This window comes from Nothobranchius furzeri, chromosome 17 (assembly GCF_043380555.1).
Source record: "Nothobranchius furzeri strain GRZ-AD chromosome 17, NfurGRZ-RIMD1, whole genome shotgun sequence".
Taxonomy (NCBI): Eukaryota; Metazoa; Chordata; class Actinopteri; order Cyprinodontiformes; family Nothobranchiidae; genus Nothobranchius; species Nothobranchius furzeri.
The window spans coordinates 39335243-39354108 of NC_091757.1; the positions used below are offsets into that span (position 1 = coordinate 39335243).

The window sequence follows — 18866 nt, forward strand, 5'->3', positions numbered from 1 at the left end:
AAAGGGATTTACTATTCTATTCATCTATCTGCAGCCTTTCCACTTCCTGTTCAATCTTTTCTCACGGGCCAACAACAAAATAAAAGTATTATTTTATCTTAAATGAAAATGCAACATCTCACCTGTTAACTTTCATGTTTTGGAGCAGAAAAAGAGCATAAAACCAACATATTTAAAGCTCAGTTTGCTCCACTGATTTACTGTGATGCTCACCTGTTCCAGCCAGATACCTGCATCATGGGGTTGATCTGAGCTGAGGAGGAGACTCCTGTTGTTTTGTTCATCTTCATCATAATAATGACAACATTAGATGACAACAGGTGCTCACATAGGTTTGTGCTGATGAACATGTCTGAGCAGCTTGACCACGTTGTTGTGTGTCGGGGAGGAAACACAACGACAGCAACCACAGAGTCGTGCTGGTTTGAGCGTGTCGCTGCTCGCTGGAGTTATATCAGCTCTGTCTGGAAGTTAGTTGGAAAACTTTCTCTTTCAGTCGTAAACACATTATTGAGCAGCTAGAATCTCCGTTTCTGGGCTTCAACGTCAGAAAATAGCTGAGTGCACTCGGTGCTGAGTGAGAGGAGTGTTTAGTTTGTCGAGACAGCAGAGCTGCAGACACCGGCAGCAGGCGCTAGAAAAAACACAAAGGAGCGGGCACTTTGGCTCTGCGCTAACGCCGCAAAGCATCATGGGAGTTGAAGTCTTTGCGGAAAAATCGGCCAGCGGGCCAGTTTTAATATATTTTTGATATTTATCTCGCAGGCCACATAAAAATGCTCCGCGGGCCTTGTGTCTGACACATGTGTTCTACATCTTTCAAGACATTCAGCTTATTTTGACAGTTTTGCTTTGTTTCAGCTTCAGTTCAGCTGTTCAGCAGCTTCAGTTCAGCTGTTCAGCAGCTTCAGCTTACAGTTTCAGCTATCCAGCATTCAAACAGCATTTGTGCAATAAATGCAAATTTTCTAGTTCTTATTGCAGTGAAAAATTTGGTCCTAAATTAGTAAAAAATAAACTAAAACCTAGTTTATACTTCATCAGCAAGTTTGCACACACACACACACACACACACACACACACACACTGACGTAGACATTTTCCTTCGTTCATCCACTGGTGTCAGTATTGTGTAGCAATTCTCCACCAGGACAACAGAGGGCGCAGCAATTTTGTGGAGTATCCTGCCACCAGTGAAGTCGTGTCTCTAGAGCAGGGGTCACCAACCTTTTTGAAACCGAGAGCAACTTAAAGGGTACGGAGTAATACGAAGGGCTACCTGTACATGACACACTTCTGAAAACTTAGTTTATTTTTATTTTTAATTCAATGTTGATATGTCTGACAACATTTAATTTGCTTCTCAAATAATAATAATGATTTAAGGCAGGAAACAGATAAATCTCAACATGTAACACTTACTTTTTTTATCTCAGTGCATTTCAGTTGTCTCTCATATTCAAATAATCACTTCTGCAACATTTCTTGGAAAAACATGTCCCATTTTTACTAACTACTTCTGAAACAATCTTAATCAGACTAGGTAAGATGTCAGTTATGTAACCTTTCAGTCCTGCAAAACACAACTTTTTACCACTAAATCTTTAGCATTTTTAACTAAATCTGTACATAACAGCTTGAATATGTTGGAACTTTGCCATGCAGCTGTTTAGCTGAAAACATCTGGCACATTTCTATTAGTGGGAAACCTGGCACCAGATTGCTGTAATCTGGGGTGTAACTTGATACTGCAACTCTGACTGAGTCATGTAGATGAGCATCAGTAAGGCGTGTTCTGTGTTTGCTCTTTATGAAGTTCATGTCAGAAAAGGCTGATTCACAGAGATAAGTTGAACCAAACATGCAGGCAACCTTCATAGCTGCTGTGCACACACCTTTGTACTTCTCTGTATCCACAAGGCACCAAAAGTTTGGTTCACTTTGATGGGCTTTGAGATGGAGGTCGTTTTGCAGTGTTATAATTTCTATCTCCACCTCCCCAGCATTCAAGCTGAATGTTGCACTTAGCTGCTCAGCAATGCATGCAATTTCTACTTGCACAAAAGTATTGGGAGATGAATGACACACATGGCTCAAGTTGATCAAAGTCACGAAACCTATTCTCAAACTCTTGTCCAAGTCTGTTAATGACTTCAGGGTATTTGTCCACAACTTTGTCAAAAGTCTCAGATGCAGAAGCATGGTCATTCATCACTGACTGCACATAAGGAAAGTGCAGCACCCTTTTTTTCTGTAAATGCACAGAGAAAATGTTCATCTTGGCTTTGAATGCATTTACAGCACTTATCATGTCAGCAACAGTTTTACCTTTGCCTTGCAGCTCACAGTTCAAATGGTTAAGTTTCCCAGTGATGTCCGTTAAAAATGCAAGGTCAAGAATCCATTCAGTGTCCTCCAGCAACGAGATGTCTTCACCTTTGGATTGCATGAACTTCTTGATTTCACACAAAAGTGAAAGAAAAAAACGTTGCAAAACCCGTCCCCTGCTGAGCCATCTGATTTCTGTGTGTAGTAACAGGTCGCCATATTCTGCTGACAGCTCCTCCAATAGTAGTTTGAATATCCTGTGCTGTTTGGCTTTGGAGCGGATGCTATTTATGATCTTCACAACAGGAGTCATCACATGCTCAAATCCGGTCACTTTTGAACATATCGCCTGCTGATAAATGATGCAGTGGTAATGTAGAAATGTTGGGAAGTCTGTGTCACCTTTGCAGGGCGCGATGAAACCTGTATGCCGGCCGATCATGGACACTAGCTTTTCTAGTGGTACTTTTTTTTCCATAAGAAAACTCTTAACTGCGTTGTATATATCAACTCCCCTTGTAGTTGTCTGGAGGGGCAGTAATGTCAGAAGTTCCTCTTTTGTGGAGAAGTCATCAAAAACCATACGAATAAAGACCATCAGCTGTGCTGAACTGCTGCAGTCCACAGACTCGTCACACTGGATGCTAAACCACTTGCATGTTGCCACATCCTGCTCCAGCTGCTCTGTTAAGTTCTCATAGTGAGACATAGTGACATAGCCGTCACTCTTCATACCGTTGTACTTGCACCCAGTTGGACGTTGGAGAGAGTGGAGATGACATTGGTTCCATTCTTCTCATCTTTAAATACAGTCTTTGCGATTATCATCATTGCTTCTTTGAAAACTTCTCCATCTGAAAATGTCTTCTTGTTCTTAATCAAAAAATGTGTGGCTCTAAATGACGCTTCTGTCGTTTTTTGTGACTTTTCCACCGGCTTCTTGAATAAAGACTGCTGTTTGCCCAAAGCTGCCTTTAACTCACATGCTTTTTCTTTCCATAGTGCGCTGCTAGGTGGGTAGCTAGCATTGTAGCTTTTATGACAAGTACTGAAGTGTCTCTCCACATTGTGCCGCTTTGCTGTCGCCACAGTCATACCACAAATGAGACACACACATTTTTCTCTCACAAGTGTAAAAAAGAACTCCTCCTCCCAATCACTATGAAAATTATATGTTTTCTTTCGTTTTTCAGCCATTTTCGGTTGGTATCCAGCTCCTCATTGGAACAGCACCTGCCGCCCGTTAGCTTAACGCCGAATCGAACTAGTAGGTCAAAGAAAGTTCATGTTTACATCTTCTACGGTTTTTAATGGCAGCTTGCAGCCTGTGTGATTGCACTACTGCCACATTCACGTACGGTAAAGTACTATTTATATGTTGATGGTAAAATATAAAAACATACAAAATATAAAATATTTTTGTTCTTAAAAATTATTCGTTAATAGTTTCATTTTCAAATAAGCATTGATGCAACTGTGACTCAAAAAGAAAAGCAACACAATAAAAAAAGGAGATATAAAGTCAAGTTCAGTGGTGACTAGTGCTATTTTTAGAACATAGCCTGCGGGCACCCCGTGGTTACCCCGAGAGCACCTTTGTGCCCGCGGGCACCACGTTGGTGACCCCTGCTCTAGAGTATTTATAATGTGTGTTTATATTGTATTTATGTATTTCAGAAGTTTTTTTGAACACTGACAAATGTGTCTCTCATTCTCCTCCACCTCTTCATGCAGTCACCACCTCCAAAGCCAAGTTTCCTGTAATTTCCTTACAAAAATAAAAGTCTGTTGTACTCCTTCAGTCACGGTTGTATTAACGTTTATATCGCCGCACTTTTACTGCGTAACAGTCTTTAATGGGGAATGGTGGTGCTTTTGGTGAAGGTAAAGGAAGCAGAGTCCTGACCAATCACAGGCTTGCATATCTCCGTAGCTTTCAGCAGATAGTTAAAACATTGGGCTCTGTCTGTACTTGCGTGCCTGTTGGAAAGCCCCTGAACCACAGATAACAGTGTTGCATGACTCTGCACCAACGCAGACACAGAAGTATAAACTAAGCTAAAGTTGAAGGTAAAAATAATTTAAAACGCTGTTATCGGGACTCCACAGCCAGTATTCGTGATCCTGCTGGAACATCCCTACGATCAATGGTTTGAACAAGCTTAAATTAAAAATGTAACACTTTTAATGCAGTTGCCAAGCCTAGCTGGGAATTTTGAAAAACATCTTCCTAAATGATCTTGAGCAGTGAAGCTGAAAAAGGTAGAAGGGTTTATCATGTAAAATCACACGAAGAGCTGTGATTTGTTGCTGAACAGATCTGTTTAAAGATGGCAGCATTGCAACGTGGTCTTGACTGACCTCGACCTAGCCATTAGCTTATCAACCCTGCTGAGTATGAATAGAATCTCTGAACCGAGGGTGTTTTCCTTTTTGGTTCAGTTGTTACTGCCGCTCACTGCAGCCTCTAACAACAGCAGTAAGTTCCTATCTGCAGTGATCGAAGCAAACAGAGGCAGGTTTTAGAGGAGAAACCCTGTCAAGGACAAGCAGAACCAAGTAAACAACAGCCTGAAGACAAGTCACGTCAGAGATCAGCTGCTTTTCTCATTCCATAACATAAACCACACTCAGATCTGCATCAATTGCATCCTGTCAGTTTTATCATTACCAGTACCAGCTTAATATTTTCATTGGTATTCCCATTCACATCCATTGATCCTTCAATCCAGAGCCAATAAGAGCCGACTGAGCCTGCAGCTGATCAATCTGAAGGACAAGAGGAGTCTGAATGGGCGCGTATTTTAATGTGCATGCTTAATTTCGGATTGTTTTTGACTCTCCTTGTCTAAATTTCTTTTTAGGGTGGCGCTGCGCTGCGCTCCGTTTCAATCAGGCTGTACAGCAGGATTTCCCCTCGTAGGCAGCGATATTTTTCATAACTCCGATTGCTTCATGCTATAGATCATTGGAAAGCTGCTTTTATGTACTTTTAGGAACCATTGGAATTATTTGAATCTGATCAGCCATTCAAAAGTTATAAAACGGAGCATTTTGGATGACAAACTCAGCACGTCTCTGAATCTGTGTTGTGATTTGTTGCGCTCAAGACAGGGAATCCCGGTGGCTACCGTAATGTATTGTATATGCTGTCATGGTCTGTGTCGGCGTCTCATCTCATGTGTCTCCTTTTGTTCTCTAGGTGCTCCTTTTGTGTCCTCTAGCGCCCTCATGTGTCATGTCTGCGTCTCTATATGGTGTCTTCTGTTTGTAGACCTTTTTATCATCCCCTCAGGTCCAGTGTTCATTTAGTTATCCTCTGTGCCCCAAGTTGCAGCTCCAGCCTCTTTGTCCCCAGCTGTGTGTGGGTGTGTGTCCATTCCCCAGTTCATTGTGTGTGTGTGTGTGTGTGTGTGTGTGTGTGTGTGTGTGTGTGTGTGTGTGTGTGTGTGTGTGTGTCCATTCCCCAGTTCAATGTGGGTGTGTGTGTGTGTGTGTGTGTCTCCCGTTTTGGCCGGGAAACTACCGTATTTTACTTTGCTTTCCTGCCGTCCTCCCGAATTATTATTTTCCCGTAAATCTCCCGTATTTTTAAAATTCCTCTGCCTCTTTAAAATTATCTGTAGCCTCGCGAGAACTGGTTGTCGCGAGATTTGTGCAGACAGCGGGAACATAACAGGAACAACAAACGAGAGCGATGATGGAAGTGAACAAGGCATTCCTGCCAAAAAATCAAAGAAATCGTGTAAATATCTAGAAAAATGGGACAGCGAATTTACTTTTCTAAAGAAGAGCAGGATGGGACAAAGTCACGCTTTTTGTAAGATTTGCAGTTGCGACTTTAGTGTCTCCCACGGGGGAAGGAATGATGTCAGTCAGCATGAGAAATCAACCAAGCACAAGCGCTGGCTAGAAGCACAGAAACATGCCCAGACGATGTCGGCATTTGTAACTAGGAATACCACAGAGGCTGACCAGGTCATAAATGCGGAGGTTAAAATGGCAATGCTGTGTGCCAAAAACAATGTTTCTTTCACCTTCTGTGACGACTTCAACAAGTGTGTAGCTGAGATGTTCCCGGACTCTGCTATTGCACGAAAATATTCTGCGGGGAAAACCAAATCTACGCAACTTATCAAAGGTAAGTTGATTCAAATTAAGTATGAATATTATGAAAGCGTATACATAGTCATAATCATGTCCAGCAGGCATATTGGTGGCAAATTGCTAGCTAACGTTACTGGGCATTCACTCAACAGGTGCCATAGCAGCAGAGCTAGATGATGAGTTGGCCAGAACATGCCGATCTCAGCCCTTTTCATTGATGTGCGACGAGTCGAGCAACAGAAAAACGGACAAAGAATTCGTCATCCTGACCAGACTCTACGATGAGGCCACTCTGCAGGTCGCTACAAAATTCATGGAGATGCCCATATGCAATGTGGGAAATGCAGAAAATCTGTATGAAAAGCTGAGTGAAGCATTAAGGTAGGGGAACTGCAATGTGTTGTTGACGTGTGTAGTAATTTGCATTTAATTATAATCTTACATTTAGTGTAAGACATTTTATGGCATTTTTTTCATATTTCCAATAGAAAAAGAGGAATTCCATGGGAGAACCTGATAGCCTTTAACTCTGATAACGCCAGTGTCATGAAAGGCAGACACAACTCTGTCATCAGCAGACTGAAGACCAGCCAGCCCCATGTCCAGGACCTTGGCTGCATCTGCCACCTAGCACAACTGGCCACTGGCTGTGCCATCAAAGCAGCACAGGTACCAGTGGAAGACTTCCTGGTTGGGATATACACCCACTTTGATAAAAGGTAAATTATTATAAATAAATAGGCCTGCAGTTGATACTCTTCAGACATACACATACATTTCCATCCACTAACTAAATAATTGTCTATATTACCGTGCAAAAAGATGTGAAATCTATAAATAATTTGTAGATTTTACCGATTCAGACCACCTGAAGCTCCTCAGGTACTGCAGCACCCAATGGCTGAGTCTGTTAACCTGTGTCCAGAGAGTGTTGAACCAGTGGGACGCACTGCAGGTAAGGATGGTAACTCCAGCAGATACATACAGCTTACTATTCTGTGTTTTCCTTTTATTTAACTATTGCCACCCTGTTTCCCTATGTACTCTAGGCCTACTTCAACAGTCATGAGGAGGTGGAGAGGAGCGCCAAAATACATGATTTAGCCAGCCATCTGCGTGATCCAGTCATGAAGATCTACTTCATGTTCCTGACTGCTGCCCTTAAATCTTTATCTGATTTTAATATTGCCTTCCAGGTGGGTATCAGTGTTATTGAATGTATGTGTAAATATTAAATTTGATTTTGCTAATTGTAGCATTCTTAATTCACTGATATTTTGTTGTGACCCATGATATTTTCTACAGTCAGAGGAAGTACAAATTCACAGACTGGAAGAGGAAATGTGCAGGCTGATTAGGAGGATCCTGGGCTACCTCATACCAGCCAGGGCCATCGTAGGTATACCTCTCAGGGAGGTGGAGTATGGACAAGGACATCAGTTGGCTGATGAGGAGCTCTTTATTGGAGCAGACACAAAGGCCTTCATGAAAAGCGTAGAGCTTCCCATGTCCACTGAGAAGAAAATCTTTCAGTGAGTATATTACCCAGCTGTTTTATAATGGTCATCATCAGTATGAGAGAATATGCTGTACTGTGCCTAAAATGCTGCCACTAATGCAGTTTTTTACTCTTACGCTGTTGTAGATCTGTGAGAAGGTTCTATGAAGCAGCGCTTCAGAAGATGTTCTCCTCCTTTCCCCTTGACCATCCACTCCTGAGGGACTTGAAAGTGCTGGACCCTGCTGCTCGCCTCGACATTCCTCCAGGGGCAGGTAGATGTTAGGGCAGTTCTCCATTGATAGAATGATTGAATTGATTAAATATTGCATGGTTTAGATTTGCAACACTTTCTTTATTTTCCAGTGGAAAGGCTAGGGGCCATGTTTCCTCAGTTGAGCTTAAGTGAAGATAGGCTGAGAGAGGAACTCGTTGACTACCAGGTGACAAATAGCAAGCAACTCCCCCAAGAAGACAACATTGACAGATTCTGGGGCCTGATAGGGAAGGATGTGAGGTTCAGTGAGCTGCCAAGATTAATGAAGGCTTTACTCTGCATTCCCCACAGCAATGCCAGTTCTGAAAGGGTGTTTAGTATGGTGAGAAAGATTGCTACAGAGAATAGGATGTCATTAGACAACAGCACTGTTTGTGCTTTACTGTCATGTAAAATCAACCACTCTGGCCCAGCCTACAAATACACTCCTTCCAAAAAAGTGTTAAAGAATGCTAAATCTGCAACACATTTGTATAATAAGTCATTAGTGAATGTCAGAGAGCCACATGAGTGAACATGATACATCTAAAGAAAATGTGTAGTGAAAATAAAATGTAAATGTTTAACTTAAAGACAAGCAATGTGAAATAAACATGAAGTAATGTGTTGACTTGTATATAAAATGAAAAATGTAAAATCAATAAATATGCTTCATTTCCCCTTTTGTGTTTTCATTTAGGCTGTATTATAACAGAATGTTCACAGCATTTCAATGTCAACAAAGGTATGCCTCAGATTCTGATCACTGAATTGTAGTAAGTGGTTGAAAAGTGGTTATTATAGATTTTTTGTACACCTATCTTACAATGTAAGATATACTAGCGCTCGGCTGTGGCGGCGGGTTGGCTCGCTGCCGGTGTTGTAAATTTTCCCTTATTTTCAAATCCAAAAGTTGACAGGTATGGTGTGTGATGGTGTGTGTGTGTGTTGTGTGTGTGTTAATTCTTCCCGCAGCCATTAGGTTTAGTTTGGCCTCCTCTGTTTCTGTTTGCCCATTTTGATTATTAGGTTCACCTGTCTTCCCTCCAGCTCTCACTCCACACACCTGCCGCCATTTTCCCTAATCACTTCTCCCTGGCTGTGTCCGAATCCAGGGGTAGGATGCTTGTGAGTACGGGTCCTCGCCGGTCTAGCAAGGCCTGGTCCTTGCAAGACCGCTAAAACCGGAAGTCAGTGGCTCTGAATTCGGACAGTACTAGCCTCGTTGTTATTCCCGCCCCCAGGTCAAGTTGCCTAGCTACCGTGACGGCAGCAAACAGGCTAACAAGCTAGTAGCGACGTTGAAAATGGATCCACAGCAATATTTCATTTTATTTGTGGCTTTTGAGGAGCTGCGACGGCTCAATAAACGTCACCGGCCTTTGTATTTAAAGTTTAAAAATCATTTAGTCCTGTTATCTGCTAGAGTTACAAGTATTATACTCATGATCTCCTTTTTTGCATATATCTGAATGTTAGTGATGTGACAGCCGTCGATTGAGCCAGCCCAGCAAACCCTTTTGATGGACGATGCAGTGGTCAGTGAGATGAGACATCCAGAAGCACCCTCTGCAGACCACTCTGTCTGATGTTCCACTTGCCAACCAGAAACGTTCAGCCACGGATCTCGGTTTCTGCACTCCATCCACCTCGATCCATGTTTAGTAGATTTAGCAACACCACCAAAGACTCCCTGCTTTCCAAGTTTACTGTATATATTTTACTTTTATCTTTACTTTTATTCCTTACAGTGTTCCCTTACAATTTATTTACTATGTTGTTACTTGTTAAAAACTGAATAATAAAACTGTTAATGATCAAAAAAGAGTTATCAATTAATAGAAATTTTATTACATTTAAACAAATAACAAAAACATTCAAACACATATATAGAACCTGAACCAGAAGAAACTAAAAGAAAAAAAAACAATTTCTCTGCCATCCTTTCCATCAATGCTAAAAATCTGTCCATCCTTCTTTCTCTCCTCTCCTCTGCTTCCCTCTGTTGTCTCATGTCCTCCCTGATCAGGTCAAGGAGCTCATCAGCCCTTCTCCTTTTTCTCCCTGATGAGGAGTCCGGCTTCCTTCCACCACTCTCCCTGTCCTCTGTCTCACCCACTGCTGCACTTGGCCCTGGAGTGTCCTCGGGAATGGAAGCAATAAGGACAGGAGGCATAGTGGAAGGCCTCTGTCCCAACACCTCTTTCAGCAGTGGGCTTTCCACTGACTCCCTCTCCTGACCCTGGATACTTGCAGTCCTACAGACAAAGGGAATTAGAATTACAAGGCTTTATTGTCATTTAACAACAGAGAACACTGTGGGCATAATGAAATTACAGATGCTCCTTAAAGGTACTGGTTCTGGATGAGAATAGAGAGGAATAGAAGAACAAAGTCAGATTATAAATCATAGTTGATAAAACATGCAATAAACAATATTTTAATTTATCAACATGGGAGATGAAAATTGTGTTCTGTGTTTTTTTCTGCCTAAAATGAAATTAAAAACATTAAATCAGTAATGTGGTTTCTTAAAAATTAACTTAAATAAACATTAAACTTAGTTTTCGTTATTTTTGGCGTTCGTTACATGATTACATAAGATGCAAGCTCTTTTACGGTGAGTTTTTTCCTATTAGACTTTCAAGCAAGTTTACGGTGGGGTGTTAACCTTAAAACAAATGATGAGAAGCTTTATTCGCTAAATAAACACACACACACGGGAATTATGACGGGACCACCATACAAGCTCGTTCTCGCTGATTTCTGCTTAAAATGTACTTATACAAACGAAAAATGTCTATAAACAGAATCGCTTTCAGCTTAGTTTTCTACCGCTATTTTCTTTTAAAAAGCCTGCTGGGATCAAGCTAGTTTACGGTGGTTTTTTCCTATTACACATTCAAGCTGGTTTTCGGTGGGGCATGTTTTAGCCTTAAATTACATGAAAAAAACAATTTGCGGTATTAGATCGTATATAAAAAACAAACCAAAAGTGCCCAAACACGTATTTTATTTTTTTGACCGCTATTTTTTTTAACTAACTTACATTTTAAGCTGCACTGCTGTCCCGCTCCGTCCGCCGTTGTTGCGAGTGTCGAGTCCAGCGGCCGGCGCTCAAAGCATGCTGGGATACCCTTGCTCCTGTGAGGATCCATCAGACCCATCCTCGAAATGTGGGTAGAGCGAGGACGCGTTTGAGGACGCGAGAATGAGGATTCTTGGAATTCGGACAGTACTCGTCACTGCGCTTTGACGTCATCGACCTCAAAATGCGCACTCACAAGCATCCTACCCCTGGATTCGGACACAGCCCCTGTGTATATAAGCTCTGTCTTGTCTGTGTCTGGTGTCGGTTCATATGTTGTCAGCGTTGCTCGTGCTCTGTTCTGAGCTTTTGCCTTCAGGTCTTCGTGCTCTTGGTTGAGTTGTGTCTCCAGGTTTTTGTGCTCTAAGAAGAGATTTGGGTGTTCCTGTTCCCCAGGACTTATTGGACTTTGGCTCGCTGCCTTTGGATTACTACCTTAATAAAGGATTTTTACTTTATCCTCCACCTCTGCCTCATTCATCTGGTATCTGCATCTTGGGTCCTAAAACATCCTCCTACACCAACTCATGACATATGCATGCAAAGCCCCATTTTTAGTCTTTTCAGCACTTTTGGAATTTTAATGATATCTTGAACGGTTCAGGAATTATGGTAATGAGAAGTTCGCATGTCCAATCCCGTCTGCGGCCACTGGTTGGTAATAAGAATATTGTGGCATTAACAGAGGGGTGTCGGCGGTCAGGGCTAGGGGGCCCCCCAACACAAGGGGGCCCCAGGCGGCCGCCTACCTATGCCTAATGGCAAGGCCGGATTAACCATACGGGCAACTGGGCAATTGCCCAGGGCCCACGATCTCTAAAGGGCCCAGGGCAGCAAGGGCACGAGCAAAATACTGTAGGCCTATCTGTAATCTCCCGCTTTATATTAAACTAGGGTGACCGTACGTCCGGTTTTCCCCGGACATGTCCACTTTTCACTTTCTGTCCGGGCGTCCGGACTGGGGGTTCTTGTATTGATGAAAATGTCTGGCTTTTCATCCAGGAGCAGGGATCGAATTATGGGGGAGTTAGATATCCTACACATCCAGGGGAGCCGGAAAAAAGTTTTCTACTGATATTACATCATTTATGGACTCTTCTGAGCAGAGAGCGGCACAGCGCGTTGTTGCGCAGCGCTCCAGGCAGCTGCTTCCAGCGCACGGTCCATTCTCAAAGTGGCGCAACCAAAAAAACTATAATTAGCACACGATCGTTCATGTCCGCACATGTTCTCTACTTTCTGTCTTATTTGCGCCTGAAGCGCTCTGTTCCTGCGGACCTCATCACCTGTGCTGCGGAGATTTCACCTCACTGACGCAGCATCGAAACGCGCTCTCCGCTTTGCGGTCAGGAGATCCCTTTGATCTGCTCAAAAATAACTGATGTGGTGAAAAAGTAAGAATCCAGGCAGCAGTTTTTCTGGAGAGTTTAGAGGAGATGCAGGAAGATGAGAGACAGACAGGACAGGAAAATAGTTCAATAAAAACAAGAAAACAAAACAAAGTGTTGAAAAGTAAACTGTAGGTAGATCTATCTCCACTACACGTTTTTACCTGTATAAAGCAATAAGTTATACACATGTAGTATTTATACATCTGATACAATTCAGATCACCTTCAAAACTCAGTCACACACCCAGGGCCGTTTCAAGACATTTTGGGGGCCAAGGCAAAATGACCCCACCCATCCCCACCCCCCATAACTGGGCTCCCCAGGAGCCTCTGTGTAATTCATACCCTGTCCAGTAGTGTTAGTTATACAGTGTTTATAAAAGCTCCTCAGACATTACTGACATGTTATCAGATGAAAAACTAAATTATCAGACATGCTGTCTCATCTGCTGCTTTTCTAAACTTGCAAAAAGTAACAAAACCATTTGAAAGCCACTTTGTGGATTCTCTGAAAGTTTCCATGGAGTGTGTGACAACTTATTTTATCATTGATCCTATCGTCTAATCTCACAGCTGAAACAAGCATCCTTAATAATCTGTGCACAGGAAGCTTACCGATGCTGTAGTAAAACTAAAGGTATAATAATTTATTATTAATAAAACCTTGTTGCAGCACTAAAGCAGAAAAATGAGATTTAGCAATAAATATGCTAAACATTTACATATGAATTGTTTTGAGCCCTTTTATTGGCAGAATCTGATATCAATTTAGTTCTTACAAAAAATGAGTCCCAACGTGGTTTGTGTGGCGTTGCCATAGTGTGATGTCATAGGCACAGATTTCCTGTCCTCTTGTTTGGAAATGGAAATATGATCACCCTATATTCAACAAACTGTCCACCTGGGCTTTTGCACTGCACAGAGACGCTTCGCTGCCTTAGACTTTGAACGTCAGTTGAGAGTCAGTCTCATGCAGACTGACCAATGAAGAGAGGACCTCAATTTAAGACCCTCTCCTCATTGGTCAGTCCACACGAGGTGGGTCAAAGGTTACCCTGAGCGAGTTACATGATGTCAGGCATTCAAGTATTGAGTATATTTACTGCATATTACAGTAAAATATTCTGTATGTGACCATATTATGGTGATCCTTGGGTCGTGATGATGGGGCCCTTGAATATTGTTGCCCAGGGTACAACAAAGTGTTAATCTGGCCCTGCCTAATGGTAAAACCACCTCTGATACACAGTCAGAAAAATAAATTACGCTGAGAGAGGTGAAGTACCCGAGTCACAGGCTGTTCCTTCTCCAAATGTGCATTTCGTCCATCACTGTGTGACTCAACGTGGTCTGACACAGCAGTGTGTTGAATTTTGACAAGCCTGACAGATGAATCAACGTTGTCATTTGACTATGCAAATATTTCACCCACTTGGTCTGTGTTCAACAGATACTTGGGAATTGGTGAGGGCACCATTTCCTGTCAGCGCAGATGACAGCAAGCCTCAAGCCCAGCCTCCATTTGCATCATGTTCAAGCAAAATCATTTACGTCAGAGGGGTAAAGGCAGGAACAGTCATCCACCGACCTTTAAATATTCGTACAATTAAGTAGTTTCACAGCAGTAGAGAAGAAGATTTTGAGAAAGAAAAGCCTAACGTGCCACTGAAAGGCATTCAGCTGTTAAGACGGCTTCATTTAGCTGTCTTCTGACTTTTTACTTTGTCCATATTCTATGTTTCAACAAACCTACATAAAAAAATATTGTGAGTTTATAACTATTAGAAGAAATGCAACATGCACATCCACAACACTGAGCTCTGCCCAGAAGAAACCCACATACACTTCTGTAACAGAAGGATACCCCTGATGGGTTTCTTCTGTTTTCAATGTTGTCAGAATTAAATGTTTCAGAAATTCAGTTTCAAACAAATAGAACCTGAACAAATACAAAAAGCAGGTGAGACGGGCCTTCGTACCTTTTGGTAATAAAGCTCTACAGTGGAAAGAGTGATTGTCCCTGCCCACTTGGCCAGAACAGGAATGGTAGGCAATTTGCCCTGATGTGTGTGTGTGTGTGTGTGTGTGTGCGGCACAGCTCCAAGAGCCGCTCAAGTCACCGCGTCTCGTTATTGGCGCTATTTAAACCAATGTTGTAAAATTACTTCTGCTCAGCCCAGATGTGCTCACTTGTGCACCCGTGAGCCGTGATTCCACTGGAACGCGTCTGACCTTTGACAGACGCACTCTGAACTTCAGATCTTCAGCTCGCTGTTAATAGCCTGAATGGGAATTATTTCTTGATTATTTTGTTACATCCACAATGTTCTGTGTGTGAGGTTTACAATGTCAGAACACCTGCATGAGACAGGGTGTTAATTATAATCTGCCAGAATGACTCACCACCTTCAGATTTCTCCAACACCGTTAAAAAAGATCAAATGCGGAACATATCGGCGTGCGCAGGCCAGAGTGCTGAAGCTCGGCGCATTGTTATTATGAGGCTAGGGCACATGCGGAGGACACGCGCGCAACAATATACTTGTTTTCAATTACATTTATTGTGCCAACTTACTTTTTCTTAGGCCCACCCACAAATGAGTTTCTGGCTACGCTAATGGTGACATATGACAGACTTCTCTGAGCTCCGCAGCCATTACACTTTTCACCTCGCGCACCCCCTAGCGGCAGCTCGTGCACCCCGAGGGGTACGCGTACCACACTTTGGGAATCCCTATCAGGGATTTTTATTAGTAAACCTGCTAATATGTTTCCCCTGCTAAATTCTCACCCCCTTACACTTATGTGTCAAAAAAGCAAATACTGCTGCTTTTCCTCTGCAGTCTAATCATGTCCAAACTCACTTCAATAATCTCCTCTGGAAAACATTTCGACCGTCTCTATAAAAATCCCTGCCTCTGCATCATTTCATCAGTAAAATGGAGTCAAATCCACATTCTGTCATCTGCTAAATAAGGAAATGTTGCAACAAATACATGATCCAACATCCACAATGAGGTACACAAGCATGGAGCTGCAGAGCCGAGGTCAGCACTTATTACCCAGAGACAATCAGCACTTGTCATTGTTTTTCATACTCAAAGAGCATAACGTGACTTCCACTAATCCACAAAGTAATTACCAAGAAGCTTTTCACAGGTGCCAAGGATCGCGGCTTACATTTTAAATAAAATATAAACAAGGGAAAAATATCAAACCCATTAATCTTTCATTAAGCTTGCCGGATAAAAAAGAATCACTTAAAGTATCATTCGCTACCATCACTGCAAGGGCAGAAGCCCCCCGCTAACATCAAAGGCTTCTCAGAGAAACAGAGCGGGAGCGAGTGAGTCAGTTAGCTGAATTTGGCTGAGAACCAGCTCCTTGTTGGCTTTTAATGTGAACACACTCATAATGGCAGCAGAGAAGGCACCAGCGCTCTTTAGTGGGCTTTGTGGCACACCAAACAATTCACTGTTGTTGTTCAAAGAACAGCTGATTCAGGCTGAATGTTGACAAAGGTGGAGGACTCGTCTTCAGCTGGGGCCCATCTTTGTGTCGCTCAGAGATCAGAGGCTTCTCATGGCCGAAGAATGGGAAGACTTCGTTTGAAACACACACACATATATACACAAACTTGTGGCGCAGCAGGAGGAGTGGCTGACATATTTGTCGGGCCTATGTAAAAGCACCCTCTGACTCATTTGTGTGTCTGGGTGGGGCATTTCCAAACTATTTAGCAACTCTTAAACGTAAGATGAGGCAGTGGTTTTCTATCGTACGTATTAAACTATCGGATGGTTTGACTTTGCAGATGTGGCTGCTGTGGTTAACGACAGCAAGGCCACAGACCACCTGACAGGAACACAATGCTGGCACCGACGTCCCGTCTTCTCAATAAGTCTCTCACAGTTGTTTAAATTCGCTTTATCATCCTGGCGGTGATGCCAAGTAGGTTAATAACATGCAGTGGATTAAGGTTGTAGCATTGGCAACGCCGCTAGACCGAAGAACGGGTTCAGCGGGGAGGAAAATAAAGCTATCACAATAAATGTTCCTAACAGGCCTGTGCTGCAGTGCTTCGCTTTCAGGATCCAGTGGCATGTTCGTTTCTGTCTCCGTGTACGCTACACAAAGCAGGTGATGTGCTTCACAGGCCCGCTACATTACATGACTTAGTCATGGCTCCCACTGAATTAAACACAGGGAAAGACTTTCTTTTTATCTTCTGCCAAAGAGCTAAATCTGACCACTGCAACCGACGCTCGCCCTCCCCTTTGATAGTGAAAGCATAGGAGCCTCACACGTATCAGCTCGGCCTCATTTTTTAATGATTCTCCCGCAAACGTTGACAACAACAACAAAAGTAAAGCAAAGAGAGGATTCCCCCTGCAGAGCAAACACTCTACATTTACACGGGTGTTCTGTTTGCTGCACAGGTGAGCAGCTTCCTGGTGTAAATAACTGGACTGGACATGTGTTATCCGTAGCTGGATGCAGCGCCTCGGCTCAGAGAACACACCAAAATGTTTTTCTGGGTTTGAGCGACTCATCTTTGCTTGTGGGGCATTGTGATATTCTTGGACAAGTAGGGATGAAAGCCTAAGGTCCTGTGGCTAATGAGACACTGAGGCAGTGGGAATGATGGTTTTAATTACTGCCCAGGACTGGTCCACAGGGGGCGATTGCTGAAGAGCATGCTGAGTGTCCTGGGTTGGGAGTTCAGACTGATGCCAGTCATGCTGCGCCTGGCTGCCTTTGATGCTCACTTCCCTCTGCTTTATTCCCACATTGTGCTTATTAGATTCTTTGCTGCAGATGCTTCACTGCACCTTTGCTCAGAGCGACGCTTTGGACAAAGAAGGGCATGGTGACTGAGAGTTAAACTTTAAAGCCCCGGAAAGTTTCAGCGATGCATGACATAATCTGCTCTGGATTGCAAATCTGCATTGTGTCCATTCAACTGTGGATGTGTAGTAGAAAAAAACGCATCAAAAAACAACTACAACAATCTGTAAATGACACAGTAGAAGGTCAGATATGAGGCTAGAGGGGGTACTGTCTGTCTCTTCAGCTGCTGCATGATCTCTGTCGCTGTTCTCCTGCAGCTCAGCTGTGGACCAACCCTTGTTGACTTTTCAGAGATCACAGTGAGGCATCCTCATGTGTGTGTGTGTGTGTAAGTGTGTGTGTGTGTGTGTGTGTGTGGGGGGGGGGGGGGCTCTGACTCCACTGTGGTCAGACACCCCCACACACACACCTTGACCTCATACCCCTTCAAAATAAAATAAACAGTGTGGCAGACACATTTTTTCCGATCATCTATAAACGTATGATTTTGTGAAGATTCCTTGGACAAAACTTCTCTTGCCTTTCACATTTAGGTGAGCTTTTCAGTGCTCTTTTTTATATATATTTATATATATTTTTTTGCATTTATTCAGCCTGTAAACACAAGCTCTGCACCTCAAGGCCATCAGCTAGTTGGTTTTGTTTTCAGCAGAGCAGGAAAGTTAAAGTTAAAGTCCCATTAGTCGTCACACACACTGATGTGTGTGCGAAATTTGTTCTCCGCATTTGACCCATCCCCTGGGGGAGCGGTGAGCTGCAGACACAGCCGCGCTCGGGAACCATTTGGTGGTTTAACCCCCCAATCCAACCCCCTTAATGCTGAGTGTCAAGCAGGGAGGCATTGGGTCCCATTTTTTCAAAGTCTTTGGTATGACCCGACCAGGAATCGAACCCTGATCTCCCAGTCTCAGGGCGGACACTCTACCACTAGGTCACTGAGCTGGTATGTTTGCAGAGCTGCATGGGAACCCACTGGAACTGTGTCCTCGGTGCTCGGATTGTCAGGAAGTGAAAGATAAGGGCTGAAGCATTTCTAAAAAGGAGGATTGATACTTTTACACCAACATGGTGGAAAAGGGAAACTCCTGATTTTATGCCATTGTGGGATTATTTGATGATATCTAGCTGTCAGAAGTGAACGTCTGACACATTTTCAGGCTTTTTTCAGGTGTTTCTAGAGTACAGATCCCCACATTCATGAAATACGTGTTAGTGCAAGTAAAATACTCAAATTTAATGTTTTAACATGAAAATCCAATGAAAAAAAAAAACAAAAATATTGGGAAAATCTTTTTTTGTTTTAGGTTTTTCACTAGGAATGGAAGGCAGATTGAACATAATATATATA

At 42.8% G+C, this 18866-nt stretch overlaps 2 protein-coding genes across 3 annotated transcripts in view; both read left to right on the forward strand.

Annotated features, from left to right (window-relative positions):
* LOC139063607 (oocyte zinc finger protein XlCOF6-like) overlaps window positions 1-18866 on the forward strand; it is a 67442-nt gene that overhangs the window by 20572 nt on the left and 28004 nt on the right. The gene's annotated exons all lie outside the window — the stretch shown is intronic.
* On the forward strand, window positions 4563-8870 carry LOC139063735 (uncharacterized). Its single transcript, XM_070546436.1, has 10 exons — window positions 4563-4590; window positions 5193-5247; window positions 5955-6469; window positions 6588-6816; window positions 6924-7084; window positions 7284-7390; window positions 7485-7631; window positions 7741-7967; window positions 8081-8208; window positions 8300-8870. The coding sequence occupies exons 1-10, from the start codon at window positions 4563-4565 to the stop codon at window positions 8722-8724; spliced, it is 2022 nt and encodes a 673-aa protein (XP_070402537.1). The 3' UTR covers window positions 8725-8870.